We start from the raw sequence: 14,930 nt of genomic DNA, 5'->3' as shown, positions 1-14,930 counted from the left end.
CGATTTGAGCGGCGACAACAGTTAAGACTGGAGTTCCGCGTCCTAAACAATCTAGTTTTTATCTCAAACTAGTGATTTCAGCACCCAAAGATTAGCCCGCAATTACACACGACATTGTTCTGTATAATTGCTGGCTATTAGTTGGGTGTTTAAATCAATAGTTTGGAATAAAACCTTCATTGTAGGTGTGACGTCGGAGCACCTACACTAGTTGCCGCTCAACTCCATCGTAAATCGGTGAGTTTAGTCGGCTAGAGTTACAACACAAAGCATATTGAAACAGCAAGGCTAGCAAACGTTAGCTAGATATCGTTCAATGTTTTGCTATAAGGGCACACATATAAAGGAACAATAACAATTCCGAGAAGACTCATTGTAGCAGCCGACTGCAATAAACATCTCCCCAACGAGCCTGCTTGCCAGCTAACTATCTTATCTACTGCAGTTCCATCCACAAACCAAGCAATGTTATATATTTAGTATTTAGCTGTCTCTTAGTAAGCTATTAAGTTAGCTAACGCTACATTAATTTCCTGTCCTGTCATTTTGCATTACATTTTCAGGTATGGGGTATATTGTCTGTATGTTGAAAGTGGTCAACTTTACCTTGTATGCTCATTTACCGGTGTCATCGATTGCCTATGAAGAAGTGTTGGCTGTCAGAAACGCCTCCATCTTGTTTTACATTATCTATGTTCCAAACATAGAAATTCACAATGCGGAAATCTATAGCAACAGCTAAGAATTGTGGTACAGGAATACATGCCATCCTCCGAGAGGTTACAATTTTCGATATCATACGAAGTTATACGATGCAGGCTGCCTGCTACTAAGGTTGGTTATGGTACAAAAAAAAACCAAGATTTAAAAACTGTATTTTTACAAAATGTGTAGTTTCTTGTAGAAACAGCACGGTTTCAGTGAGTTGACCTCAATGCAAACTTCTGTCTATAACCACAGGACCATTGGGTTTAAAATTTCACTATGTGATTAAAGTCAGTGTCTCAAAGCCACAAAAGGGTACAACATATTTCAAACGTTGTTTATTAGGGGGAGATGGGCCCTGTCATGTCACTATCACAGGTGATTATTGTTTCTGAGGCTGTGTGAACAAATTATTGGATTATGCTAATAGTTATAAAAACATATTTTATTCAGCTTTCCCTTATGTGGATGTGATGTTAACACTCACCAGTTGATGGCAGCACTGGTAAATTATATTTTTCTGGACCAAATGCATAGTCACTGCAATGATACAGTGGCACATTAAACAGAGAAAGACAGACAAATACAAACAGAATTATGATTGATAGAATATGTCCTTAAACTATAGTCATATAACTTTTAGAAAACCCTAGATTCTACACATGCTTCATAGTCATGTCGTTTTACAACATTTCTTCAACTTGAAATGTCACACCAGTATTGCATTGCCATAGATACATAAATAATAGCGATAAGAAGTGGTTAGTCTGGGTTGCCAAACCGTAGCCTATTCATCTGTGTGGCCCAATGATCCAAACCATGTGAGCTGCTGCAGTGACCCAGTTCTCCAGCCCACCCACTGCACCACTCTGCAGGGTCAGCATTCCAGCTGTGCCCTGGGGATCTCTGTACAGCAACAGAAGGCAACATCATTCACCACGACTTACAGAAACAGCATATGCTACTTTCGTTTTCTCCACCACCAAAGGGACTACAAGCCGGAGACAGACAGATGGGAAGATTGGCACAATTTTGGCTCCCAAGCAATATCAAACGCCACAGAAGAGAGGCGGTGATAGGGGACAAGAGAAAGAAAGGGGATGGAAGATAGATGGAGGTCTACATGTGGATGAAATAACACTCAGGCTCACTCTGACATTCTCACGTAGGGGTTCTATCAGTGAAATGAGTGCCTCCTAACCATCACAATCACCTGCCATCGCTCTCACTGATGCTTTGCATCTGCTTCTGCTTCTTCTGTGTTGGTGTCCCTGCTGCTGTTGAAGACTGACTTGGGGCCACAAATGTATTTTATCACTTATTAGCTTTAATGTGTCCTCTCATAAAAATTGAAAAAGGCTAAAGGCTTATACCCCATCTCTAACATGTTGGTATTTATCTAACCACATCTAACTTAGTGGTATTGGGACTGTCTATAGGCTGGATGTATCTTACTTCATATCTTAGTTGATGATATGGATTAACTTTGCATATTGTTAAGGTTCATCTACATTGCAATAATAGTGTGTATAGTTGAGGGAATTAGGCATGTCTGCACTGGGGGAAATTAAGAATGATTGATGTTTTGAATTCTTGAACTTTTCTTTATTTTTTTGTGAATTAATCCATAAGAAAAGTCCAACACACATCCACAATGCACAATGTACTTATACAGCAACAGTCTCCCATAATCACATCTCACACTCTGTGGATTTCAATTAGGAGGAGAGGGCATGCAACCTAAACCAGACAGCACCTTGACAACAGAGCCACACAAGTTTAAAGAAAATATGCTTCATATGTCACGATGGCCACTACAGATTTAAAACAATCTAGACTATATCAAAGCTGCAAGTCATACTGTATATCCTGTTATCAGTAATAAAATATATATAACAAATAAAACAGAATTGTGATATTGTTGTAATTGATTATAGCCAACATTGTCTACAGAGATAATTATTTCCTTGTAATACAATTGAAAGCTATATGATATGGACTGAAAAGTTCTGAAGTTTTTCTACATTATTTGAAATATTTGAATGAAAAAATTGTTATTATCTATTCGCATATAATAATTTGAAAATATGTAAAAACCTATTCGAAATATGCTAGGCCTACTCTACGTTCACAACACCACCGTAATCAGAAGACTCATGGTCCAGTTGCGTCTGAGGCACTCTGGTGAGGGGACGTCTCTTGTCTAGAAATTGAGTCAGAACGCAGAACACGTAGAACACTGTCAGTTCCAGCCCTGTTCCAGCATTATAACTGGCTGAGAGCATCGCCCATCCCAGCAACATAATTTCGTCTGGGCTAAATATTTATATAGAGGGGAACGACCTTCATTTACAACACATTCATTCACGTGAGAGAACTCTGCGAACTTCTCCATTGCCAAGTTAACATTATTTGAAAACGTTTGGAAAAGAACAAACAGACATTTTGAAAGTTTTGACCAAAGTTTTATTTTACAATTATTATTATTATTTTTTTTTATCACCATGGACTTTTTGATTGCTCTTTTCGGTGTGACAGTTGCTTTGAGTCAAATGTTTGGAAGATATACTGTAAATGGTGAGTAAAGTATTATTTTATTTATCAAAAATTACGTTTGATATGTAGACTAATTATGAAATAATTCTGGAACATTTTTTGCTTTAAGAAGTCTAGCTTTGATATCTTAATTTAAAACGCTTAGAACATTCGAAAGTACTTGATTGACATGATTTGTGAATAATGACCATTAAACCAAGTTAACCCATAGTTTTGCTTGCTTGATACTGAGAATTACAGATTGCAGGTGCGCATTGTGTTACTACGGTGTAACGTGCAAACAGTTACTTACCGTAATCACTGGTTTGCATTAATATGCAGAACTGCATGTTTATTCCAAAGTAACTTTATTCTCTCATTAAGGGACGTTGGAATACCTTATATATTACAAAGTAATACGTGAGAGTTTATGGATTGTGGCAGTGATGAGTCCTAAAACCTTTAAACATAACTCCACGACTGTGCAAAAGGTCTCTATTCTCCTGTGTGAATTGGTTGGATTTGAGTGTATTGCGTGTGGACAGTGAGGTCAGCCAGGTCTGGCTACGAACTGGTCTGGTCCATTCAGCCCAGTTTGATGTAAAGTAAACAGAGTCCTGGCTATTGTACAAGTGGGCCAGAGCCATAAATTTATATTATGGCTCTGAAGTGTGCTATTTGTATGTCCAGTAGGCCATTGTATACATCAAAGTATATCTACTTTAAATATGTCAATCATGTATATAAATGATGTAGAAAAACTCCAACTAGATCCGTTGTTGTGTTTGTTGTGGTGTGTTCAGCGGGGATGTGTTGGCTGCAGCAGAGCCAAGAGCAGCGCTGTGACATGGTGCTGATGCGTGGGGTCAGCAGGGAGGAATGCTGCTCCGGGGGCCGTCTGGACACGGCCTGGTCCAACACTAGTCTGCCTATCAATGAGGTCAGCCTACTGGGCTTCCTGGGAATCGTGTCCTGCAAACCCTGCAAAGGTAACAACGCAGTAGAACTTGCAGAATTACTTGCTGTGAACCAACTAACAAAATTACAGTATCATATCCCTATCATTAATACGGGTGTTTTGCTATTTCTCAAACCATTTGACTAACAGAAGTAGATAGTGATTTCTTGACTCTTGTTATGGCAAACCACCATCGCTGGTAGTGTACCAAAGGTGCCTCAGACAATTTTAAACCATGTGAGGATGATTAGTGTCAGCAAGGCTGAAGCCAGCATGTACCAAATAGCAATATAATCCAAGTTTCAAAATGTAGTAGCATTCCTGCTAACTACTGTATGATTGATCATGTTTTCACTTCTATGGAGCAGTCTTATTTTAAGGGATAGACTTTTTCCACTTTTTGTTACGTTACAGCCTTATTCTAAAATGGACTAAATAAATAAACATCTCAGTAATCTACATACAATACCCCATAATTACAAAGCAAGAACAGGTTTGTAGAAATTTTAGCAAATTTATAAAATAAAAAATAAAAAAACAGAAATACCTTATTTCCATAAGTATTCAGACCCTTTGCTATGAGACTCACAATTTCACTCAAGTGCATCCTGTTTCCATTGATCATCCTTGAGATGTTTCTATAATTTGATTGGAGTCCACCTGTGGTAAATTCAATTGATTGGACATGATTTGGAAAGGCACACACCTGTCTATATAAGGTCCACAGTTGACAGTGCATGTCAGAGCAAAAACCAAGCCATGAGGTCGAAGGAATTGTCCGTAGAGCTCCGAGACAGGATTGAGTCGAGGCACAGATCTGGGGAAGGGTACCAAAACATGTCTGCAGCATTTAAGGTACCCAAGAACACAGTGGCCTCCACCATTCTTAAATGGAAGAAGTTTGGAACCACCAAGACTCTTCCTATAGCTGGCCGACCCGGCCAAATTGAGCAATCGGGGGAGAAGGGCCCTGGTCAGGGAGGTGACTGAGAACCCGATGGTCACTCTGACAGAGCTCTAGAGTTCCTCTGTGGAGATGGGAGAACCTTCCAGAAGGACAACCATCTCTGCAGCCCCACCAATCAGACATTTATGGTAGAGTGGCCAGACAGAAGCCACTCTTCAGTAAAAGGAACAAAAGGCACCTAAAGACACTCAGACCATGGGAAACAAGATTATCTGGTCTGATGAAACCAAGATTGAACTCTTTGGCTGGAATGCCGAGCATCACATCTGCAAGAAACTTGGCACCATCCCTACGATGAAGCATGGTGGTGGCAGCATCATGCTGTGGGGATGTATTTCAGCGGCAGAGACTGGGAGACTAGTCAGGTTTGAGGGAAAGATGAACCAGAGCAGGTTCACCTTTCAACAGGACAATGACCCTAAGCACACAGCCAAGACAACACAGTAGTGGCTTCGGGACAAGTCTCTGAATGTCCTTGAGTAACCCAGCCAGAGTCCGGACTTGAACCCAATCGAAAATCTCTGGAGAGACCTGAAAATAGCTGTGCATCAACCTGGCAGAGCTTGAGAGGATCTGCAGAGAAGAATGGGAGAATCATCCCAAATATAGGTGTGCCAAGCTTGTAGCGTCAAACCCAAGAAGACTCAATGCTGTAATCGCTGCCAAAGGTGCTTTAATAAATTACTGAGTAAGGATCTGAATACTTATGTAAATGTGATATTTCAATTTTTTATTTTTTATAAATTAACAAAAATGTTGTTTTGTCATTGTGGGGTATTGTGTGTAGATTGATGAGGGGGAAAAGCGATTTAATACATTTTAGAATAAGGCTGTAAAGTAAAAAACATTGAAAAATGTCAACAGGGGTATGAATACATTCTGAAGGCACTGTATGGCATATATCGAGGGGTGTGTCCATCCCAGCTTGGAACTGGTCCACAAAATGTCCCTGCAAGTTGCAGTGCAATTGAATAAAATCGAAATAATCAAATAAATGGACTATAACCCTCCTCCTCCTACTCCCTCTTCTTTTTCACTCTGCATAAATTATTTCCCAATGCTGGCTGAGACACAGGCCTGGCTGCCTCCCCTCAGAGAATAAAAAAATGAATTTCTGTTTACCACAGGAGAAATGTTTGCCACATGCCCAGACGTCTGTTTTTCATAATGTGGAGCACTATCTGGATCATTTAGCAGACTGAAAGAACTAAACTACAGCATCAATGTACATGTGATACTGCGGGGAAGTGCTGGTCTATTATCATAGTACTGCCTGTCAGAGTCAGACTGGGCCCAACAGTTGATCCTCCCCATTGGGGCTACTGATTTCCAGTGCTTCAAAGCATTCCTGGGTGTTGACTAGTGCTCCATGTCTGACCTATATTTAAATCTGTATTGATTTGTGAAAACGTATATGAATTGCAACAAGCTGCCAGTGAACCGGAGCAAAACATAACAGAAAAAGGGATTTTTTTGGATTTCCCTGGGAGGAATGGGGATGAATCTGATACTCGTGTGAGAAATCCAGAGGTATCAGAGTTGGCCTCTTTGGAGATGGAGAATAGCAGGATATTAAAGCAAGCGCTCGCAGAGAAAGGCAATAAAGTGCTGCTTTTTACAGGATCAGGTCTGAATATCACTCTCTATTAGGATCAAACAGGTCCTGAGAAGCCTGTTGAAAGGTGGCGATGGTATGTCTGTGTTGTTTTCGGGTTACAGTACTGGGTGACTTCCTATTGACCAGGCTGGGCCTTGGAGAGTCAACGGTTCCTCCTGCAACATCTCTCAGCCTGTAATACCCAGTGACGGGCCTTTGAACTGGTTGGTCTGCTCAAACACCCTTCCATCCATCTAAGACTTAGCCCTGCTTTCATCATTACAGGGATCCTACAGTCGTGGAAACAGGCACAACCTCAAGACACATTCTTACAGACTTGACATCCTTGTGTATGACCATAAACAAAATATGTGTTTATTGTAAATGTTTTGCTGGCTAAATCATGCTGCGGTTAAAGACAAGAGTTTTCAGAAATTTGTTCTGTTTTGTTGAGAATGAATCTTAAGCAGCGGTGGATATGGATCACTTAACAACAGACCATTTAGGATGAGTAAATGCTTCGACAGTAATACTGACTTTTTACGCTATGTTTTGCAGAGACCTGTGATGGTGTGAACTGCGGCCCAGGGAAGGTGTGTACGTTGAAGGCTGGACGTCCTCAGTGTGCGTGCTCTCCCGACTGCACTAACATCTCCAAAAAGCATGCTGTGTGTGGCAGCGATGGGAACTCCTATCGTGACGAGTGTGTCCTCCTGATGGCCCGCTGTAAGGGACACCCTGATCTGGAGGTCATGTACCAGGGAGAATGCAAAAGTGAGGACACGCCTGTACTTCAAGAGTTATCTTGCATGTCAGCAGTTCGGTTATTTCAAATACTAATTGTGCTACTGCAGCAATATTACACACATTCTTGGATTCAAATCAGTATTCCTTTGTAGCGATACTATATTACTAATGCTCTATGTTCATGTTCTGTCCAGAGTCTTGCTCCAATGTGGTGTGCCCAGGTACCCACACCTGTGTGACAGATCAGACTAACAGTGCCCACTGTGTCATGTGCCGCACAACCCCCTGCCCAATACCGCTGAAGTCCGAGATGCCTATCTGTGGCAACGACAACTTCACCTACCCCAGCGCCTGCCACCTCCGTAGAGCCACCTGCTTCCTGGGGCGCTCCATAGGAGTGCGTCACTATGGCAACTGCACTAGTAAATCCCCTTCACCGTTCCTGATCTGTCAACACATAGCCTAAGTATAATCAATAAATTAATAAACAACCTAAATTTAATGGATTTTCTAACTTTAGATATTTTGGTATGTGTTGGATGTGTTTTGTCTTGTGTCCTCTCTCTCAGGTGTTCCAAGAAACACTCTGGCTTTGGAGGGCAGTGAGGAGAATTCACTCTAAAGGGACAGTTCTTGTGTGGTCCAACTGGTACTTCAGTCCACCTGGCACTAGACTTAGCTTAGTCCACCCGGTACAAAGATTTCCAAGAGATCACCTTCGATACGTGAACCAAAATTGTCCCGATGTTCACTCACCAAGTTCTGATTTATGTTGACTACTTTTTTTTTACAATCACTTATCCCCTCCATCCCTACCCCCTGTACATAGAACAATGATACATTTGATGTGAGGGAAACTGTTGGAAGTAGCCGTTTGTTCTTCCACAAGGAAACCAATACTGTATTTGTTGATGCATGCAATGTATGTTAAATGGGATGATTTGCTTATGAAACTGTGGAGAAATATGTAGGGGGCTTTAAGTATAGGAAAATATGTGTATATTGTAAGTAAATACTGCTACTATTTATTGAAGAAGGTATCAAATCTGTTCTATTTATGTTTTGACCCTGTATACAAATCCATATATCAATAGGTCAGCTGTATTTATTGTATTTTGTTTTAAGGTACATGTATTTGGTTTTAAGGTACATGTATTTGAATGGCCACTGGCATTCTTTTATTTTGGCAAGTTATTTTTATTTTGGTGTATTTTTCATATCCCTAAATAAAGTGCTTTGTCCCCTTAAAAGCAGCATGACAAAAACAACTCAATTTGTTTGGATCTGGATACCACATTTAGAAGATGACAATATATTTTGTTTCAATTCACTCGAAGCAAAACAGGGTAACTGCTGTCTGTATTTCAGTGTTTGTTTGGAGGTGATGAGAGACTTAGCCAAAACAAAAGTGCACAGTATGTCTCCTCTAACTCTGCTTGCACAGAGTATGAAACTGTTTATGCTGGAGCCCAATAAAATGTATAAGCCTCCCACTGATCACTCAAATGAACAGTTTAGTTCAGTGTGCAGCAATTTTATTAGACTGTTGGTTCAACCCCAAGCCTTTACAATACCTCCACTGTTGAAGTCTTGGCTTTGTTTATTTTGTATGTTTGTGGGTAATATGAGACCAATATAATGCCATTCAGGTTGTTGTATACACTGTAATATAGTGTAACTGCAAAATCTGACAAATGTTGTTAGCCTTATCAAATTGAAAACATGATAATGCCAAATTACATTAATTTACTCAAAGTTAACTCACAGCCGAATGTATCTGTTCAACGTTTAAGTACTAGTGGCTATTTGAACCAAATGGGCAGATAGCTATTTGCAAATAGCTATTGGTTACTGTGATATGAATGAATAGTGCTGCCCACCCATTTATTATAGATGATATAATAGATTTTTAATTAAAATAAATACTGTTTTTGAACAATTTACACTAGTTTCTTGTAAATAGAACTCAATTTCATGTACCTGTGTTCCTACTGTGAAATTTGAATGACAAATGTATCTACTTATTTTTGTATTTTTGTACTGCCATTTTATCTCAACATAAACTATAGTATTTGTCATGATGCCTCTTTCATTTCTGGTGCAACTTCGACAGTCATTAAATTCATGTTATACTAGTCAGAATAATCTCTCTAGTCTAGAGCATAATTCCAGATAGGCTTTGTCCTACCCTCTGTTATTAATTGTCTATCATACAAAATATCACTTACAGTACAAACATACTGTATGCACAGTAATTGCCATTTTAGATTCTAGAGTTTTGTCAGTCTAAAAATACACACAATAGTAAAGGCATTTATCAATGGAGTCCTTTCAAGCCTCGTGGGGTGGTCGTGACAAGCTTATATGCACATCGTCTATCCCTTACTGCCTACAGAAGATCATGGCCATGGTTGTGAACCGTCTACCTTTACTTCCCACATAGAGGAGCAGCAGGTGGGCTAGAGTGTTGGACGGCTTTTACTATGCTGCAACCTCTGTGCGTGCAATGGCCCTGGCAACTGACATCCCACTGACAATCCTCAGACGATGGGAGAGGAGACCAGTGAAGAGGGGCGGTGGAGCATTAAAGCAAGAGCACAGGCACCCCATCTCCTGTTCCTGAGGAGCCCCCTCTGGAGGAGAGGAGGTGGGTGAGGTAAGCGACCGAGGGCCACTGACTGACTCACTTTCCTATATGAAATATTGTCCTTGTTTTCTCTGCTCTGACTGAAAACCACTCCTGGACTGACTGTGCCAACATCTGGTTTAACTTTGCGATATGTTATATTGTGATCCAAGCACCCTTTTAATACATTGATAATGGAATTAAAGGTTTGCTCGAACAGGCAATAACAATGTTATGGAAAAGTGGTTGTTTTTCTGATTTGCATGCATCTTATTTCTGCTTTTTTATTCTACCGTTTCTCTATTGTAAATGCTGTTCTTTTGTTTTCTGTTTTGTAATTAAATGCTGCATTATCAGATGGCATAGAGGGAACCCACCCATTCCCTAGTTTATAGAGTTCTGGTACAAACTGTAATGGTCTGATGATCTCGTCAGACCTGACCTCAATGTGGTCCAATGGCATGCACTACTCTTTTTTTATCTAAATGCTCCAATTCTTAGGAAGAAGGAGCTCTCATGCCAGCTCAGTTTTTCATATAGTGATAATCAGCATATAAAAGTAGAGTATATGAAAGATCCTCCCTAAAATGTAAGGAATTTCAATTAAAGTTTCATTATGGAGAATGCCTGAGAAAATTAAATGTTTAAGGCATGGTTCCCAGACCATTTTTGGGATATGAGTAACCCATGTAAAGCCATTCCAATTGTTTTGTGACCCACCCAATAAACAAAACCAATGTTTAACCATTCTAGACTAAACTGTGACCCAAAGGAGTATGTGACCCAATAGTAGTATAGAATACAACTTCATTGTAACTTGGTTAGAACTTAAATGTTAATTCTGCCTTCCTTTCTCAACACCCCTAGATACAAACAAACACATACACACACATTGAGAGGCACAGGGTCAGAAGAAGTACAGCACCCCCTGGATGGAGAGCAATTGTGGGGGGGTTGAGTGCCTTGCTCAAGGTCACAAAGGCAGGAAATGTTACATGGGATCAGAGATCAGCAGCCTTCCAAATGCCAGTTCATGTCCATTCCCATTTTTGTGTTGCCCAGCCCGGGGCTTGAACCATGGTCTGGCTCTCGAACCTCAAGTCTACTACCATCCCTGGTCCCCCAGGAACAGCTTTAAAAGGATAGTTTGAGATTTTTGCAATGAAGCTCTTTATCGGGTTCATGTGTAAGTCTTCATCAACCAACTTGGGCCACCATAACAGCCATCCCTGTTTAGTAATATACATTCAGGAAGAACAACCTAATCCCAAACACAGTGTATTATTACAGCTACTGTCTTCTGAGTCACAACGGAAATGATGTTCCCCAATCCCAAAGTGGAGGTATGACTTCAGGGTGCACAGACCATATGAGGCATTTCAAAGCAATTGTAATTAGGTTTAGCGTGAGACCTCTGAGATTCGTAGCACACCATGATCAGGAGGTCCAACGTGTGTTTTCTACATGTAAGGGGGCAGTTCTGAAGGCCATTAAGTATTCCCTTCACTTCCTGAATGGAAGGAGTCTGCAATCCTGCTGTAGATTGTGTCATGCACTGCCGTGGATTTGACCAGAACACACTGATTTGTTGCTCTGAATCCAACAGATGCACACTGCACAAACCTCTCTGTCATGACTCATGAGCTCCAAGTAAGATGTTTAGACTTTCAAACAAACACTTGAAGCAACTCAAACACTCAAGTTTGAGAGATGTTGGGTCCATCTATTTTTATCAGAAAAAGTCTTCATTGCTCACTCTCCATGCTTCTTTTTGTCCATTTCTTGTCGTCTTGGTGCTGCAGTTGACTGACAACTTCCAGTAAGTTACGCCCAACAGTTTGATTGGCGTAGACGTCCTGACGAAAACATGCTAGGGTGCTCCCAGAGACCACCCACTCTCCACATCACGCCTTGATTTAAACAGTCCCAACCCCACATCTGAAACGGATCAATGTGACTTCCTTCCAATTGATTTCCTTTCCATATAGGTCTCCAAAGTTTATAGATATTATATGCTAAAATCTCCTTCAAAAAATGATTTATGGATCCAAATAAATTAGCCTAATATAGTTTGTGGCCCAATACATTTAGAATATTACCTTTTTTTTGCATTAGTAGCATAGCAGATAGCTATTTTATATAATGAGGAGTATGCATCTATCTTTGAGTCTGTTTGCAATTGACTTCAAGTACAGCAAGGGATGTATCCCTTTGATTCCATCAACAAGCCCATCTGTAAAATCACCCATCCAATCTATCTACCTCATCCCCACATTGTTTTTATTTACTTTTCTGCTCTTTTTGCTCACCAGCATTTCTACTTGCACATCATCATCTGCACATCTATCACTCCAGTGTTAATTTGCTAATGTAACGGCGTTCTTCGTTTGTTGAATGAGAGTCGGACCGAAATGCAGCGTGTTGGTTACTCATGTTTTTTAATGTAGCCCATACTACTCCGGCAAAGGCACAGTACCAAAAGACATGGCGCACAGTCTCCTCCCTGCCACAAGAAGATCTTGGACAGGTGGGGGATTGCACCAAACTATACCGGTACAAGATGGAACGTACCGGCAAACACTTATGAAGGCTCAACCAATTCAGGTCCTTGAGCCTGTTGTCCAGACCCCGCGCCTGCACTCCCTCCCAGACCACTTCCGAGATGCCCACTACAGGCGCCGGACTCCCTGCCTTTCTGACCTCTTCGTACAGGTGCCTATGATCTAAACCTACTCGGGCAACTTCAACCTCATGGTGCGTACGCAGCCACTTGGCCGCATGACCAAAGTGCCACGGCAGCTGTTCCGCCCGAGGACCCGTGTTAGACCACACCATTATGCTTCTCGCCTGATACGAGAAAAATACCCGCAGGAGGTAACCGGACGGGTGTATCACTGGCTGAGCAAGCTCCGTTAACAAGAAACAAAAATTGTGTCCAGCTTGAGGGGGAAATGTGGTACCCCCCTACCTAGCTCCCTGATGGGACAGATCATGCGTGCCCTGGCAACCCACTCGCACCTGCCACTCCACATAAACTGAAACACAAGCCTCACTAGAGGCCTCCTCAGACAAGCCGGCAATGGGTAGATGTATGCCAAATACAAAAGAGACGGCAACACATCCACCTTTAGGACCAGGACTTTGCCCATAAAAGACAAATACCTAGCTTTCCACATTGCTAGCTTCCTCTGTACCACTGTACCACGCATGTTCCAGTTTAGCGTCGCTGAGCCGGAGGTCTCAAAATGGACCCCGAGAATCCTCAAGGCCCCCTCACAGAGAGATAACCCCCCAGGCACATCCGTTCTACCGCGCCATCTTCCGAAAACTTGACGGAAGACTTTGCATGGTTCAGAACTGCTCCCGACGCTCGGGTGAAATCCCCAAAGATGGCAAGTGACCTTGTCAGGCACGAGTCCTTGCACAACAGCAAGGAAGTGTCGTCGGCGTACTGCGTCATCTTAACACGCAGCCCACCACTTCCAGGGATCAGCAAACCTTCCACCCCTGTGTCTGCCCTAATGGCAGACCCCAGAGGCTCCATGTACAGAACAAAGAGGAGAGCTGAGAGTGGGCATCCCTGCCTGACCCCAGACGAGAGGTCAAAAACGTCACCCAAGTGACTATTTACACTAACTCGGCACCCCGCTCCGACATATAATGTACAAATCCATCCTATAAACTTCTCCCCAAATCCTAATCGACCTAACACTCTGAATAAAAATGATCTATTCACGCGATCGAAGGCTTTCACCTGATTTAGCTCTGCTACCATAAAAGGCAGTCCTCTATCTTCAACCCAAGCGATGGAGTCCCTGATTAACTGTAGGTTCCATCTAATAGAGCGGCCCTCTACCCCGCACGTCTGATCCTCATGAACGACGTAGGGAAGGGCTGTGCGCAACCGGTCTGCTAAAACCTTTGCAAGTAGCTTGTAATCTAGACACATCATGGTCAACGGCCGCCAGTTGCCAAGGTCTGTTACTTCCCCCTTCTTATATAAAAGTGACAGCACACCAACAGCCATTGATCCCCCGGGACCCCGTCTCAAGGATGGCCTTCAAGACTACGAGGACCACTGGTCCAAGTATACCCCAAAACTTGAGATAAAACTCAGCCGGCAGCCCATCCATCCCAGGCACCTTCCCTTTTCCCATCCTCCTAAGAGCGCTCTCAACCTCTTCTAGTGAGATCTGGGCCTCCATCACTTCTCTAATGTCCTCCGGCAACCGCCTGGACAAGTGTTCTAAAAACACATTTCCCTGCTCTACATCTATTTCCCTTTCCTTAAATAAACCTTGGAAATGATCAGTTGTCACCCTGACCATATCCTCTAGTTCTCTAACTATACTACCATTTTCTTCCCTAACACCATACATTACCTTCCTACTCTGTCTTGCCCTAACCAACTTAAAGAACATAGCAGAACAAGTCTCATTATGTTCTAGAAAGCCACTATGCGCACGCTCCAGGAAAGCTTGAGCCTTCCGCTCCTGCAACTCCCTGAGCTGCGCCTTTAGGGTTGCGGATCTCTCCCAGTCAAACGACCCGCCGAGGTTGCCTGCCTCATATTCAAGTTCAATTAACCTTTGGATATGATCCACCTCCCTCCTCTCCTCCCTTTTTTTCCTCTTGCAATACCCTATTATAAAAGCCCTAATCCTCACCTTAACTAATTCCCACAACTCTAACACCCCCTCGCACATGGACCGGAGGCCCTCAAGACTCCTAAAGAAACCATAAAACCCGTCAACAAAAGCCTGCTCCTCCAGCACATCCCGATCTAGCTTCCAGT

At 42.1% G+C, this 14,930-nt stretch overlaps 1 protein-coding gene and 1 pseudogene across 4 annotated transcripts; one reads left to right on the top strand and one right to left on the bottom strand.

The window, feature by feature from the left end:
• LOC135524546 (serine/threonine-protein kinase STK11-like) overlaps window positions 1-811 on the bottom strand; it is a 53,594-nt pseudogene extending 52,783 nt beyond the window's left edge.
• Window positions 726-9,587, top strand: LOC135524545 (follistatin-related protein 3-like). 4 transcript variants are annotated; one of them, XM_064952166.1, is made up of 6 exons: window positions 726-834; window positions 1,694-3,282; window positions 4,044-4,229; window positions 7,321-7,536; window positions 7,704-7,931; window positions 8,079-9,587. In XM_064952166.1, the coding sequence occupies exons 2-6, from the start codon at window positions 3,210-3,212 to the stop codon at window positions 8,129-8,131; spliced, it is 756 nt and encodes a 251-aa protein (XP_064808238.1). In that variant the 5' UTR covers window positions 726-834; window positions 1,694-3,209; the 3' UTR covers window positions 8,132-9,587. The 4 variants fall into 4 exon arrangements, with proteins under 4 accessions (XP_064808238.1, XP_064808240.1, XP_064808241.1 ...); XM_064952168.1 differs by having other exon boundaries at window positions 7,704-7,975; XM_064952169.1 differs by lacking the exon at window positions 1,694-3,282 and having other exon boundaries at window positions 727-834.
• Window positions 9,588-14,930: the final 5,343 nt, after the last annotated feature.

Source organism: Oncorhynchus masou, chromosome 31, assembly GCF_036934945.1.
Source record: "Oncorhynchus masou masou isolate Uvic2021 chromosome 31, UVic_Omas_1.1, whole genome shotgun sequence".
Taxonomy (NCBI): Eukaryota; Metazoa; Chordata; class Actinopteri; order Salmoniformes; family Salmonidae; genus Oncorhynchus; species Oncorhynchus masou.
The sequence above is the reverse complement of the archived record's forward strand: the minus strand, read 5'-3'. Positions and strand labels throughout refer to the sequence as shown.

Excerpts from the sequence above, each read along its gene's own strand:
- LOC135524545 (XM_064952166.1), top strand. The coding sequence starts at position 3,210 with ATGGACTTTTTGATTGCTCTTTTCGGTGTGACAGTTGCTTTGAGTCAA. Across the intron at positions 3,283-4,043 it reads TGGAAGATATACTGTAAATG|CGGGGATGTGTTGGCTGCAG; the intron begins GTGAGTAAAGTA and ends TGGTGTGTTCAG. Across the intron at positions 4,230-7,320 it reads GTCCTGCAAACCCTGCAAAG|AGACCTGTGATGGTGTGAAC; the intron begins GTAACAACGCAG and ends TATGTTTTGCAG.